This window comes from Macaca nemestrina, chromosome 16, assembly GCF_043159975.1.
Source record: "Macaca nemestrina isolate mMacNem1 chromosome 16, mMacNem.hap1, whole genome shotgun sequence".
Taxonomy (NCBI): domain Eukaryota; kingdom Metazoa; phylum Chordata; class Mammalia; order Primates; family Cercopithecidae; genus Macaca; species Macaca nemestrina.
The window spans coordinates 86,948,958-86,963,784 of NC_092140.1; the positions used below are offsets into that span (position 1 = coordinate 86,948,958).

The window sequence follows — 14,827 nt, forward strand, 5'->3', positions numbered from 1 at the left end:
AATTTTTAAGGCTTACTTTTCTTCAGGTCATCTTGTCTTTTAACAAACTATGAACATTAAAGTTATTTAGAAAGTAACACATATTTGAGATAAGAATAACGATAGTGATAACAGCCAACACAATTGGTGTTTACACTTAGACGGACACATTTTAGTGCTTTGCGTACATTTATTTATTTAAGCCACACAGCAACTCTACATGCTGTGTGTGCGTGTGTATTATTATCCGCATTATTCTGAAGAGTAAATCTGAGTTTCCATTTGGTTCATCCCTCACAGCATTTCCACCAAATGAAGAGTCACAGAGTAGACAGGGGAAGATGACAAAGCCATCTGGTCACATTTCTACAGCCAGTCCCCAAGGCAGAGTTTTCCCGGACGACATCACCTCCCACAACTGGAATGATTCCAGAAGCACAAGGTCTTGCACTGGTTACAAGATGATGATGGTCCATGGGGTGGCCGCCTGTGAGCAAATGTCAACATTCAAAGACAATGTTGCTGATGGTGCAATTTCCTGCTTTGAATACCTCACATTCCTGCATGTTCACCGGGAGGGCTGAACTAAAGATTCATCCAGGACCATACACTGATTACCATGTGGTGGAGGATGTGTGAAGATGGAAAGGGCAATTAAGCACTCTGCTGACCGCTGATTATTATTTTATAGTGGTAACAGTTGTCCCACAGGGAAAGCTCTAAGCATGGCATTTTGAGAAAATTCCATGCCAAAATATAATTGCTCCACACCTCTATCCTAAGTGACCGAAACTCCATAGGAAGGAAGCATAGTTGCCTTCTGTCTGCTAGCTGCAACTTTTTAAATGAAAATAAAATGAAATATATACAGTTATCCCTCGCTATCCATGGGGGATTGGTTCCAGCATCCCCACAGATACCAAAATCCACAGATGTCCAAGTCACTGATATAAAATGGTATAGTATTTGTATATAACCTACACACGTCTTCCAAAATACTTTAAATAATCTCTAGATTACTTACAATACCGAATACAATGTGCTTAGTTTTTATGCTGTGTTTTAAAAAATGTTTTAATGTATTGTTATTTTTTTCCCAAATATTTTCAATTAGCTGTTGGTTGAATCTGTGAATGCAGAACCTGCACAAATAGAGAACTGACTGTGTGTGTGTGTGTGTGTGTGTGTTGTATGTGTATATATATGTATATGTATGTATGTGTATACATAGATACATATATAGTTAACATTTAACAAATAAGGTGAATCATATTAAAACAGCAAACACATAGGATTCAATCAGTTATTTGTTCTAAGCCTTACTATGCCTCTTAGTAACTCTGTGCAGCCAGGCAAGATTAATCTGTTTCTCATCTGTAAAATGGTGAAACTAATTCTCATTTCTTAGGGTTGTAGGGTGAGTTAATACACGCACACACCACACACACCACACGCACACACACATCACTTGATACAGAATCCAGTTAAATGCTAAAGCATGCAGTTAAATGTTCCACTAACATCAGTTTCCTCCCACACTTTCCTACCAATTAACCCCATCTTCTTGGCAGGCAGTGCAAGAATACTTTGCTGAAACCAAATTTGACCACCTTGCCTGGAACTGGCTTTTTGTGCAGTGACCACCCACACTCTCTTTTGCACTCCACTCCCCTGACCCTTGACCCAGTCTGCTCACTATAGTTCACAGCATGACGAGCCAATCTCACAATGAAGAGGGACATTTCCTACCTTTGAGAAAAAAAAAAAAAAAATGGGCAGAGAACCAGCAGACTTGTGGTGCCTTCCATTTCCCATCTGTAAATTTCTCAAAATCCTTTCCAGTAAGCAATCTCTTAGGGCTCATAATGTGATTAATAGTATTAAGTGTCTCTGTTGTCTTGAGCATTTCAGATGCAAATCTTTCTTAATAATGTACAGTCATTGTATTATGGACGGGAGACAGTTTGATCAGGCTCCTCTCTCTTCTCATGCATGCTAGAATCTGAGCGGGCTTACACGAATCCATCAGTCAATCAACAAGTAAAAGTTTTGCTTCATTTCAGCAATGAATTAATAGGGTTGCTGTGGATTAAATCCAAGTGTCCCCTCTGGAATCCAGAGACCTCAAATCAGCAGGGCTAGATAGAATTCACATCAGAGTGGCTCTTCCTGGGAGCCCTATACAAAATGATTATCAATTTTATATTTGTCTGAAATGCCACTGCTGTCAAGTTGAATCTTAAAAGTGCAAATATAAGTGACTACCATTTTCTCTCTGCAAAACTTGTTTCAGTATCACTTACCCTATTGGTGTTGTCATTTTCTTGAAACGTGATTTCCAAACTGTCCAGTCCTGACAACTGTGCCTCCCCTCTCCACTCCCTGCCCATTGACAACAAACTCTGCAGGATCTCACAATCACCTAGAACCACATGCCCTTGTCTGGGCATCCACTATTTTCCTTCCACTCACTGTCAGCTGCATTAAAATGGGCCAAGCCAGTGTTCAGTCACCCTCTTTATCTGCCTCACCATTCCTTCCTCTGCCTATTCATGCTGCTGCAGAGCTCTGGACCAGCTTCCTGTAATCTCCTGGAGGGGGAAATTTCTCCCTTTAGCTTGGCCTCCCAAGCCTGGTTGTTTTGGGTAACTGATTTCCTCCTCTCTCCTCATTAGGGTTCACATAGCTTCTTTGTTAGCCTGCTAACCTTTCTCCACCAGTGAGGAATTTCTTCTAAGCCCTAGGATTTCAGTGTGCTCCTATGCTTCCTGCTGTTGGAGTGCAGAATTTCCTGAGCCAGGGATGTATACGGTTGAGGCACTGCTGGGCTCTATCCTGACTGTACCTCATAGGGATCATCCTACTCTTTGTACAGTACATCACATTTGTATCCCAGGGCACTGAGTTCTGTCCCTACTTTGACATATCATTTCCTTAATTCCCCAAAGCTGAGAAAAGTGGAAAATCCTCCATTCTCCAAGTACTCTTAACCCCTACTCGCTCCGTTTTGACTTGGGAGTGGTCCTTCTCCTTCAATTCCCCATCTGAATGATTTAGTTTAATACAAGATAAATAACTAGAAAAGCAAAATGTTGTATGAGGTGTAGTCTTCCAACTGAGATCTCTTCTGAGTGCCCTATCAAAAATATTAAATAATTCAAAAATAAAAGGATTAGCAGAAATACTCGTGAGGGTAAATTCTCTGATCCTTTTTGTTTTTGATGGAGGAGTGTAAGTAGACACTGTTAACGATTTAAAGGATGAATGTGTATATGCGAGATCTCCTGAATAGTAACTAGAAAATGACCACAGACATAAGTTAATTTTAAATCTGAGAAGGGCTGGTCTGATGGTAGTGGGTTATCAGAATTTATTAACATTAGTGTCACTAAAGTTGGTATAAAACCCCCGATTGCTAAATTTGACTGGCTAGAAAAAATAAATAAATCTGAGAAGGTAATATTTACCAGCGAAAAGCCAAAGTAAAATACTTAATTTCTCACATGGTCAGATAACAGGAAATCCGACCCCTTTAATCCCTGCCTTACTACCTTCAGTTTCCCGACCTCCTCACTATATACCCTGATATAGCCCAGAATGCCAAGGAGTTTACTAGAATTTCAAGGAATTCTCAGTTTTCCAGCTTTATTTCTGGAGCACGGACTCAGATGCACCTCTTTTGATGACCTTCATTGCAGTTGCAAAGCAGCTATCCTTCTTCCAAAGGTAGAGCTAGCTGAATTCCAGGCGTTCTAAAAGGTTCTCTGTTGAATATGGCATAGCCACAAGGTTGAGGCATACTGTGGTTGGTCATGACCAAGGCCAAGGACCTAAGACTGGGCCTTCACTCCAATTCCTGCCCAGTCCCTGGCAGTACATTAAGTTAGACTTGCTCTTCCCTAATACATTGCTCATTTAGGAGTTCCCATAACCAAGTGACAATGAGTTGAACATATTAGCCTTCAGACACATTTTTTTCAGGCTACGAGACTGCCCCCAGGATGCATGCTCATCTCAGCACCCATACTCTGGGAGCTCCTGAACCACAAGACTTCAGTGTGGCAGCCCCGAGCTTCCTCTCTTTCTATTCTCTTGAAAAATTTATTAGGAGGACTCCACTGTTCTTCCCTGTTCCTGGGCCTTGGTTAAGGATATTATCTTCATCAAAACAGGTTTCCTTAACTTTGAATCTAAGAGAACAGGAGCTGGAAATCTGCTTGTAGACATCTGGACAATTGCCACATGAATTATTCACTCCTTTACAGTAAACTAAAAGCTCTGATTATTTATAGTTTCTACAAATTCCAACTCAGCGAACTGCCTACTGTGTTCTAAACCATGAACTCCTTGTGAACTTCAGGTCTTGTTGACTTCTATATCCGATGCTTACTGCCCCCGGTGCAGAACAGTGTTTGGCAAATACTAGTTAGATGGATCTGATGCCCAGAGGTCTCCTGCCCCTTCTAGGTAGTGGTGGTCTCCTCCAAGTCTCTGTTGGAGTTTCCCAACTAATCTGGATTCCGCCACTCATTGCTCACAGCTGTTCTAGGCCACGCCATTACCCTCAAAGGATGTTCTCCTGACGGGTCCTACACCTGAGCTATTCTTTGCAGGTGAGGTCAGGTGTGCTGTACTCTGACAAATAGGTATATTCTAAGCGTTCCATGAATAGAAGCTCTTGGCTCATCAAGAAGGTGATGACAGCTTTTCCAGGCATAGCCTTCTCATTACCCCCTTCTTAATGTTAAGTGGGCTGTGTGGAGTGGACTGTGTTATGTGAACAGATGAAGCCGGCCCTGCATCAAGGTTTGCAGCAACCAGCTTGCTTCCCTTCTCACCACACTCTCCCCCCAGAATCCATGCTGTCTGGGGCCACTTCCAGCACAGCTTCCGCTTCCTGTAGGCTAGAAAGAAAAATGATCTCGCTTGCCTTCAGGTTATATGTTTATCAGAAGACCTTCAGCAAAAGAGGAATGGAAAATGCCCTAGGTAAACTGAAGTTGGACTTCCAAATGAAAACTGTGTTACAGTTGTATTTGGACAGCCACTTAGCTTGAGGAGGAGCTGCCTATAGATAAATGATGTTCAGGTGTGCTGAGATTAAACTGAGACAGATTCTGCATCATTTGTTGGTTTGGGGTCAGAGACCAAATTAGGGACTGTATTTTATAATATTGAATATCTGGTCACTTAACGTTAGTTTGGATTGGTGTGTAGTTTCACAGGCCTCTGGGAAGTATTGTCCTTTTCAGTCTCACAAGCATATTAGTAATACTGCCAACTGTACCATCATTTTAAAATAAAAAAAGGTACAGTGCTTGACTCTAAGAATTTAACATCAAACAGAAGAGAACAGAACAATTTTAAAATAAGGCATTGTGTTTATGACATTAGGAATGGAAAAAAAGAAAACAAAACAGAACAAAAATGAACTAACAAATATTAGTCATCTGGTAACTAAAAAATCCAGGCTTTTGTGTTGTTGAGCATCATAAGTTTCTAAATAATACCATCCTACTTGCCCAATGGCTGCCACACTCTTGTCAATGACAATATTTATTTCCATTTAAAAAGTAAATATTTCCTAACAAAGGGCATAGGATTGAATGATATAGCTTTGTCTCCACCTGCAGGAATAAAGAGAATGAATTCTTATTCATTATTTGAAAATATGTAAGACCTCTAAGATCATCATTAAAAATATGAGGTGAAATCAATACTCGAGCTTTACTAATACATTCTTCTATAATGAAGTAATTGGATCAAAACAGGGTCAGTTTAAAAAAGACATAATTAATGTGAACCACTATACTCGTTTTTTTAACTTTTTGCTGAACTGTGATAGAACTATACAAAAGTTCACAGTCATCAATATACAGCTTGATGAATGATCACACAATAAACATACTTTTCTAATCATCATCCAGATCAAGGAACAGGACATTCACAGCACCCTTGAAGCTCCCTCAAGAGTCACACTTACTTTTCAAATCAGGATTCAAAGTCCTTGTTTTTAACCTATCCATCAGTCACATCCCATGGGAAAAAGGCATCTTACGGGCATGTGAGCCACAGACTGCAGACATCCTGTTCCCCGCCGAGCACCGTGGTCTAGGTGTTGCCCCTAAGAAACCCATCGCTAGGCCTCTGTTGTGATGGGGGGAGGCAGCCCCCAACTTCCTGTGGCTCCTGTCTTCTACTGTGGCTCCAAACACAATCAGCTTGTGCTCATGTTCAAGGACAGGTGTAGCCCTCATTTTCATTTCATCCTCAGTCTGGATGAACATGAGGAGAGATTGAGGTTATCTCCTCATCAAAACACATTTCTGGTGCACTTCTTGAAGATCCATGACACACAGTATTTAGGGAGGACTCCTGTCTGACCTGGACAAGAGTAGGGCCACCCACAGGTTACTACAAGCAGCATGTCCAACATTCTACACCTCCACCAAGGAAGAAATTAAACTCTTTTGCTTATTACCCAAACTACAACTTCTAACTAAAATAGATCTGCATCTGCTTTAGGTTATCTTAAGCTTCCTGTTGTCCAGTGTCTTGAAATGATTATTTCATAGTTTTTTCAGATTTTTGGTTGTTTCAGACATAAGGGTACCTCTAGTCCCTGTTACTCCATATTGGCTGGAAGCAGAAATCTGAAGAGTTATGCTCTGATGGCCCTCTGGCCTCTTGAAAAGAGCAAGGTTTCTAGAAATACAAAGCATCTGATGATTCCTAGGATTTTCTGTACAATGGGTAATGTTTTTCCCTTTACCCAATATGTGTAGTTGCTTGTTCTGTGACCACAAAGCCTGTAGATATTTTCAGATTTAGATTTAAAATCAATGAACGATATCATCTCCCACTGATTCAGCTGGGAAAGAACAAGTTCACATTGTAAGTTAACAACCCAAGGGAAAGGGTATGAGAAGAGAGGAAATCAGAAAGAAAATTATAAAACAACCAAATATAACAGGTTTAATTTTCTTCCCATAAAGTATTAATTAAAATCATTTGTTAGATTATTTCTAATATTTGTTAAAATTATTTGAAAAATATATTTGGATGTTTGTCATTCAAAGAGTTAAGCCAGGCTCCATGGGGGGACTTGGGACTGGTGACCCTGCCAGGTGCTTTTGGTAAAAGGGAGGTAACAATGTGTCTAGTGCATACATATTGTGGGCACACTTCAGCTATTCAAACCCAGACAGAGGAAATGGGGGAATTGGGGTGGGAGAGGGATGGGGCTTAGAAAATGAATAAAAAGAGAAAATGGCCCAAAACTCTTTGCTGTGGCTCTTCATGCAATGAAAGCCTGCATTGTGTCAAGCTGTGAGTCAAAATAAGAAGGTTATTCAGCTATCACAGCCTGCATCTAAAATATGAAATAGTTCTATTCCAGCCATTTAGTTTCTCATACTAAAAAAAGAAAAAGAAAAAAAAAAAAAGCCCTCTTCATTTGCTCCTACTTTTTTCTGCAGCCCACAGTCATTTCATATTTTCAGGGGAAAAACAAATGTTAACTTTTAAAAACCTCTCTTCTCTAACCTGTCAACTGATTTTGCACGTTCCAGTGAATTGGGATGAATGCTTGGACCTAATTTGATGTTTGCCAAAAAAAAGTCCTCCAGCCCTCTAATAAGCGCCCATGTATTATGTGGGTAGCAGCTCTCACCTCCCCTTCTCTTCTCTAAAACGGCTCCCCTCTGCATCCTTGTCCCCACCCCCAGGCCCTTCACCTCCATTTATTTTCCTTGGATAAGAGTCTCACAGTGAATAGGAAACATCTTTAAGAAGGGGAGAGGAGTTGTGAAAGAGATTTAGAGGCCAAATGGGGCCCTTGGAGAAAAAAGAATTCAGAACCGTTGATATAACTCAATGGCATTCACTGTTGCAGAGAGTAATGAACTTTTTACTTAGTTAGCAACAGTTCACCCAATGTCCTAGACTAATTTGAGGCCATTTTCCAAGAAGAAAAGAAAGCTATGCGGTTCACAGCCACGCATCTGGGCACAGTGCCGAGAGCCACCGCCATTCCTCGTGCAGATTTTTGTGCAAGGAAAAGACTAGCTCTTATCTTTGTTTCTCTGCCTGGTTCCTTGTGTGGCATTTTTTTCATATGCATAAACACAACGGGAAATTAAATGGCTCATAATCCATTCTGAAAGGTAAATTTTGCCTGAAAAATTATGTGCTATAACTTGAAAATAATATTCTATGTCCAGATGTCCTCAGACCTCCCTAAATAATAGAGTGTATATAAAACATCCAAGCATTTATCCTAAAGCCGAGTCTTCTATTCAGTTGGCTGAAAGTGTAATACACTGAGAACCCATGAGGTTTCTTGTCTCATTTATTCCATATTAATATGGATGTTGGGCCAAAAATAGTATTTTTTACTTCTGGTATTAATGAATTAATAAATTACTTCACCCCAGACATTGCCTTTAAATAGAAGAGACATTTCTTTCAGGGAAGGGCCAGCTGCCGGGGCATGCATGCCTGAGGGTAACATTTAGACTACTGGTGGTCTTGCCTTCCTTGGTGCCAGCCATCATGTTGCTCTGTATATTCAACAGCAAAGTTCTGAACATTTAAATTTAGTTTGGTCAGATATCAGGAGCTGGGATATTCTGATCCTATCAAACATCTTCTTTTCTCTTTTTGAAAGCAAGCTTGTTGGTGTGACAGCTGTACTTGAGAAAAGTAGGCAAAAAAGTAGATTTTGGTTTCTAGTTTGAACTCAATGCATTTGTAAGTCAAAAACTCAAAACTCTCTTTTCAGTCAACTTCCTGACACATGTTCTTGGAGTGTCACTGTGGACTTTGACTGGAGCAGATAGCAATTATTTTCTTTAAGTCCTCCATGGGTTAAAATTCTATTCACTCTTCATCCATCAGCAAGTTGCTTCCAATTTAAGAAATACTGTGACTTGCCTAGAGTAGGTACCTAACAAATGTTTTAATTTTATTTAATTTAGGATAATATCTCTGTGGACTATTTGGTAGCCGGATTCTTGAGCATTCTTGTAATGTTTGTTCATGATAGCTCAATTCTCAGAGGTGCAATTGAGGTGAATGATTCTGAAGTGATTTCTGGCCCTGGGTCCCCTTCCTGTGATGTCAGAGACACAGCTTTCTGAGGTGACTTTAGGACAGAACCCTGGAGAGGTCTTTGTTCAATGAAGCCACACTAAGAATCTGAAAGGATCTATTCAAGGGTTCCTGAATGGCTCCTCATGGCTCCAGCTGAGATTTATGCCTCTGATTTCAGCAGGACCCTGGGTGCCATTTGGTCTTTCTCATCTCCATGATGTTGAACCTGAGAAGTCACATAGCCTGGCTGGCACTTTTCCAGACCACTTCCTCTGATGAGAAAAGAAAAACAAGGCTTTGTGACACAGAAGAATGCATGCTGCCTGTCCTGGATCCGCAGCCTAGGCAAAACAGTATCCAGGTTCTGCAAAGCCCAATAGGATGATGTGGCGATAACACCTTTGCTTATAGGAATGATCAGCTTAAGGGACACCCATGACTGATGCCAGCAGCTTTTGTTCTTGTCTCTGGATTAGCTCTATCACAGGTCAAACAGACTCAGAATAGAATTAGTAATCGGCATCATTGCTAATACTTACTGAAAGCACTTACCATATACTCTGCACTGTTCTAAGCTCTTTACATTGATTTATTTTATTCTTACGACTCTATAAAGCAGATACTAATGTTATTTCTACTTTACTGGTGAAAAAATGGGAGCATAAAGGTTTTAAATAGATTGCTCAAGGTCACACAGTGTGACAGTTTACAGTAGCATGCAAATTTTTTGACACTCCTCTCTTCAAAAAGTGGAATATAATTTTCCTTCTCCCTTGATTTGAACCAGACTTAGAGATTCAATTCTAATAAAAAGCATATGGTGGAAGTGAGGGCACATGCTTCTTAGGCTAGGATGTAAGACATTACCCCTTCTACCTGGTTTTCTCATGGATTTCTCACTTTCAAGGAAGCCAGGCATCATCTGGTGAAGACTCTCAGGCAGCCTGTGTGGAGGCCCACAAGTGGAGGACTAAAACCAGACCAATGTGTCAGCCATGTGGATGAGCCACCCTGGCAGTGGTTCCCCTCCTGACCCAGTCAAGCCTTCAGATGACAACAACCATGATAGCCCCTGAGGCAAAACTGCCCAACTATGCCACTTCTGAATCTCTGACCTAGAGAAACTGTGAAATAATATTGTTTTAAATAAGTAAGTTTGAACAATTTGTTCTGTATTCATAGATAACTAATACAGCTTCTGAGTGGCAAAGTCAAGGGCGGTCTGAAGGCAGAGTCTACACTTTACTGCTATACCCTCTCCTGATACTAAGGAGATTATCAATAAGCTCAGATTCTGGCAATAAATGTTCAGTAAATGTTTTATCTAAGCTGCAGGAAATTCTGATGTGTTTTTAGACACTTAGAAATCAATAATGCACATTAGCTAGGTAGTCACTTCTTTCATTGGCTGTTATGAATTAATGCTGGTCAAGGCCTTTTGCTCTATGCTGCCTTTTCTAGGCTCTAGGTAGACACTACCTTTCCATTAGCACATTATTTCAGAGAAGGCTGTTGCAATTATAATTAGTCAGATTATAGCATCCTTTAGGGTCCTTCCTGTCCTGAGAATACACCATAGTCATCTTACCCAAATTGGATATGTATTAAATCTATCAACCTCAAGTATTAACCATTTTTGATAAACTATTCCTTTTAGGCTGGGAGGAAAATATAAGCAACTCATCTCTTAGGCAGGATAACTTCTGCACATAGTTATTTCCCATAATGTTTTGATTAGGACTGCTTAACTCTCAGAAGATTGACTCTTTGCTGCCACCTTGCTGATACCATGAATGTTAATGCCCATGGCACTGGGCTTTGCACAGAGTGGATATTCAGTAAATGGTAGTTCTTGTTTCTCTCCCACATATGCAGTTAGGAATACATTAGTCTTCCCAGAAATTGTTAGACTAGTCAATAAGTAACCATTATTTGACATAACCCCACTGGCTGCAGCAAACATACATTCCCTACTACCCTCTTTTCAGCATCAAGAAAACTGAAATATCTACTCAGAGAGTTAGAAGGCACATGATGAGTAATTTCCTAGTCATTTAGAGCCAGACCAGATGGCCTTAAAGATACTCCAACCAAGAAGAGCTGGCTAACCTGACTCTGGGATTCCAACACTGGTGATGCCTCACCAGGACAGATGCCAGTCTCTCTGCTGCCCCTCCTGTGTGTTGTTCACATGGCAGCCTTATTTCTGTTCTTAAAATCCAAAGCAAAGTTCAAGTTTTCTACCAGGTAATACAAACCTGGCCAGTTTCTGCCCCTGGCCTACCTCATCTTCCAAAACTTCTCACATTTTTCAGCCTAATAACATTGAACTTTATGTAGTTTCCCAAGTAGCTATCCTCTCTAGCTCCACACCCCCATCTTCTAACCTAGTTAACTCTTATTCTTACAGGAATCAGGTTATTGGTCAACTCACCTGGGGTATCGCCCTCCCATGCCACCTGAGCTCTGCCCTCATTCCTTGCTCTTCACTGCTGGAGTGGACCCCACCCTCTGTGCTCCAGGATTACTCTGAAAATAGCCCCCCATACTGAGTATGCTGTGTTGACACTATCTGTTTGAATGCTTATCTCCCCTACTACATTATAAGCCCCTGCCAACAGTGGCAGGGTCATATTTAACTTTGCCTTCTCAGTGTCTGGCAAAAAGAAGGTGCTTAATAAATTAGATAATGTATGCAAAGTACTTAGCCTAACACTTGACGTAGCAAGTGTTGTCAATTTGGTGATGGAACCAATTGTTACTTCTCACCTATCCACAAGCCAAAAAGCTGTTTTGGTTTCTTCCTGGTAACAACTAAAGAGAGAAAGGCTGAATGAACACAAAAAGAAAGAAATAGAAAAGACACATAGAATCAAGAATCTAAAGACACTAAAAATAAGTAATTAAATAAACAAAATTAAATGAGACTGATGAGAAAACTAAACAAAAGCAAGGGGAATTTGACAAACGTTCCTAGCAGCTACATAGTCCCCACTACGAAAGCAGCATCGACAGAAGTGGTAAATTCCCTATAACCTGAGTCACTATAGACCAGACCAGACAAACCGCTTGAAAGAATACAGCAGTAGACACCAGGGTACTGGCTGAATTAGTTGGCTTTTTTCATCTTCAATTTCTCTGATTCATTCACAAAATATTTATAACAGGGCCGCAAAACATTTGTTACATCTTTTCCCATTTGTTCTCCTTCATTTTCCAAAGGAAAAGTGTATAGTATTAATATTTACTTAGTTAAAACATTACCGGGCAAGGGGACTGTGCAAAATCAGAAGGGCTAATATCTAACAACAACAATGGAGAAGACAGAGACGACCATTTTACTGGAAACTTTTTTGACACAACCTGATTATTCTGATTAGGTCTATATTGGAAATAAAAAATTTAGGGCAGATTGCTTCTGGGTGTTTGTTGATTTATTCTTTGGATAAAATTGGTCAGAATAAACTTCCTTAAAATAACAACCACACATAACACACAAGTTGTACTTTCTCTTGCTCTCCTTCTGCCTACTCTTCCTCCCTCTTCTGCCTCTCTTTTTTCGTCTCAGAGTTCCTAGAAACAAAGCTAAACACTGGAAGGAAAGCGCTGACACTACTGTGTCTAGAATTGGTGGATTCTTGGTCTCACTGACTTCAAGAATGAAGCTGCGGACCCTCGCGGTGAGAGTTACAGTTCTTAAAGATGGTGTGTCCGGAGTTTGTTCCTTCAGACGTTCAGATGTGTCTGGAGCTTCTTCCTTCTGGTGGGTTCGTGGTCTCGCTGTTAGGAGTGAAGCTGCAGACCTTGGTGATGAGTGTTACAGCTCTTAAAGGCAGCGCGTCTGGAGTTGTTTGTTCTTCCCAGTGGGTTCGTGGTCTCGCTGGCTTTAGGAGTGAAGCTGCAGACCTTTGTGGTGAGTGTTACAGCTCATAACAACAGCGTGGACCCAAAGAGTGAGCAGCAGCAAGATTTATTGCAAAGAGTGAAACAACAAAGCTTCCACAGTGTGGAAGGGGACCCCAGCGGGTTGCCACTGCTGGCTTGGGCAGCCTGCGTTTATTCCCTTATCGGGTCCCACCCACATCCTGCTGATTGGCCTATTTTACAGAGAGCTGACTGGTCTGTTTTGTCAGAGTGCTGATTGGTGCGTTTACAATCCTTGAGCTAGACACACAGTCACAGAGTGCTAGTTAACTAGATACAGTTAGCTAGATAGAGTACCAATTGGTACATTTACAAACCTTGAGCTAGACACAGAGTTACAGAGTGCTAGTCCTCCAAGTCTCCACTAGGTTAGCTAGATACAGGGTACCAATTGGTGTATTTACAAACCCTGAGCTAGATCCAGAGTGCTGATTGGTGTATTTACAAACCCTGAGCTAGACACAGAGTGCTGACTGGTGTATTTACAAACCCTGAGCTAGATAGACACAGAGTGCTGACTGGTGTATTTACAAACCCTGAGCTAGACACAGAGTCACAGAGTGCTAGTCCTCCAAGTCTCCACTAGGTTAGTTAGATACAGGGTACCAATTGGTGTATTCACAAACCCTGAGCTAGACCCAGAGTGCTGACTGGTGTATTTACAAACCCTGAGCTAGACACAGTGCTGACTGGTGTATTTACAAACCCTGAGCTAGACACAGAGTGCTGACTGGTGTACAGACAATTCTCCGGCTATATATAAAAAGTTCTCCAAGTCCCCATCCAGTTCAGGAGCCCAGCTGGCTTCACCCAGTGGATCCTGCACCCGGGCTGCAGGCGGAGCTGCCTGCCAGTCCTGAGCCACGCCTGCACTCCTCAGCCCTTGGACTGTGGATGGGAACCGGCACCACGGAGCAGGAGGCGGCGCCCCTCCGGGAGGCTCAGGCCGCGGGGGAGCCCACCGCAGGGGGAGCTCAGACATGGCGGGCTGCAGGTCCCAAGCCTTACCCCGCGGGGAAGCAGCTAAACCTGGCGAGAATTTGAGTGCAGCGCCAGCGGGCTGGCACTGCTGGGGGACCAGGTGCAACCTCTGCAGCTGCTGGCCTGGGTGCTAAGCCCCTCATTGCCCTGGGCTGGCGGTGCTGGCTGGCTGCTCCCAGTGCAGGGCCCGCGGAGCCCGCACCCGAGCCCGCACCCACCGGAACTCGCACTGGCCCGCGAGCGCAGTGTGCAGCCCGGGTTCCCGCCCACATCTCTCCCTCCACACCTCCCGGCAAGCAGAGAGGGAGGAGGCTCCGGCCTCAGCCAGCCCAGAGAGGGGCTCCCACGGTGCCGTGGCAGGCTGAAGGGCTTCTCAAGTGCCGCCAGGGTGGACGCGGAGGCCGGAGGCTGAGGAGGCGCTGTGAGGGCTGCTGGCACATTGTCACCTCTCAGTATTCTTTTGTAGTTGTTTTCTTTAGCTTTTAAAATATAGTTATGTTTTTCCAGCTCTTTGTTGATCAGAATTTTGCCTAAAAAAAAAAACCTTTCAACCGGGTGCTGCGGCTCACACCTGTAATCCCAGTACTTTGGGAGGCCAAGGCGGGCAGATCACCTGAGGTAGGGAGTTCCAGACCAGCCTGACCAACATGGAGAAACCCCATCTGTACTAAAAATATGAAATTAGCCAGGCATGGTGGCGCATGCCTGTAATCCCAGCTACTCAGGAGGCAGAGGCAGGAGAATCACTTGAACCTGGGAGGCAGAGGTTGCGGTGAGCCGAGATCCCGCCATTGCACTCCAGCCTAGGCAACAAGAGAAAAACTCCGCCTCAAAAAAAAAAAAAAAAAAA

At 42.4% G+C, this 14,827-nt stretch overlaps 1 protein-coding gene across 1 annotated transcript in view; it reads right to left on the bottom strand.

Moving 5' to 3' along the window:
* Positions 1-220: 220 nt before the first annotated feature.
* The window catches only part of LOC105491756 (component of oligomeric golgi complex 6), a 141,920-nt gene continuing 127,313 nt past the window's right edge, over positions 221-14,827 (bottom strand). Inside the window, exon 19 of the mRNA XM_071081455.1 lies at positions 221-466. Within this exon, the coding sequence (XP_070937556.1) occupies positions 385-466 (82 nt within the window). The 3' untranslated portion in view covers positions 221-384. The remainder of the gene's footprint in view (positions 467-14,827) is intronic.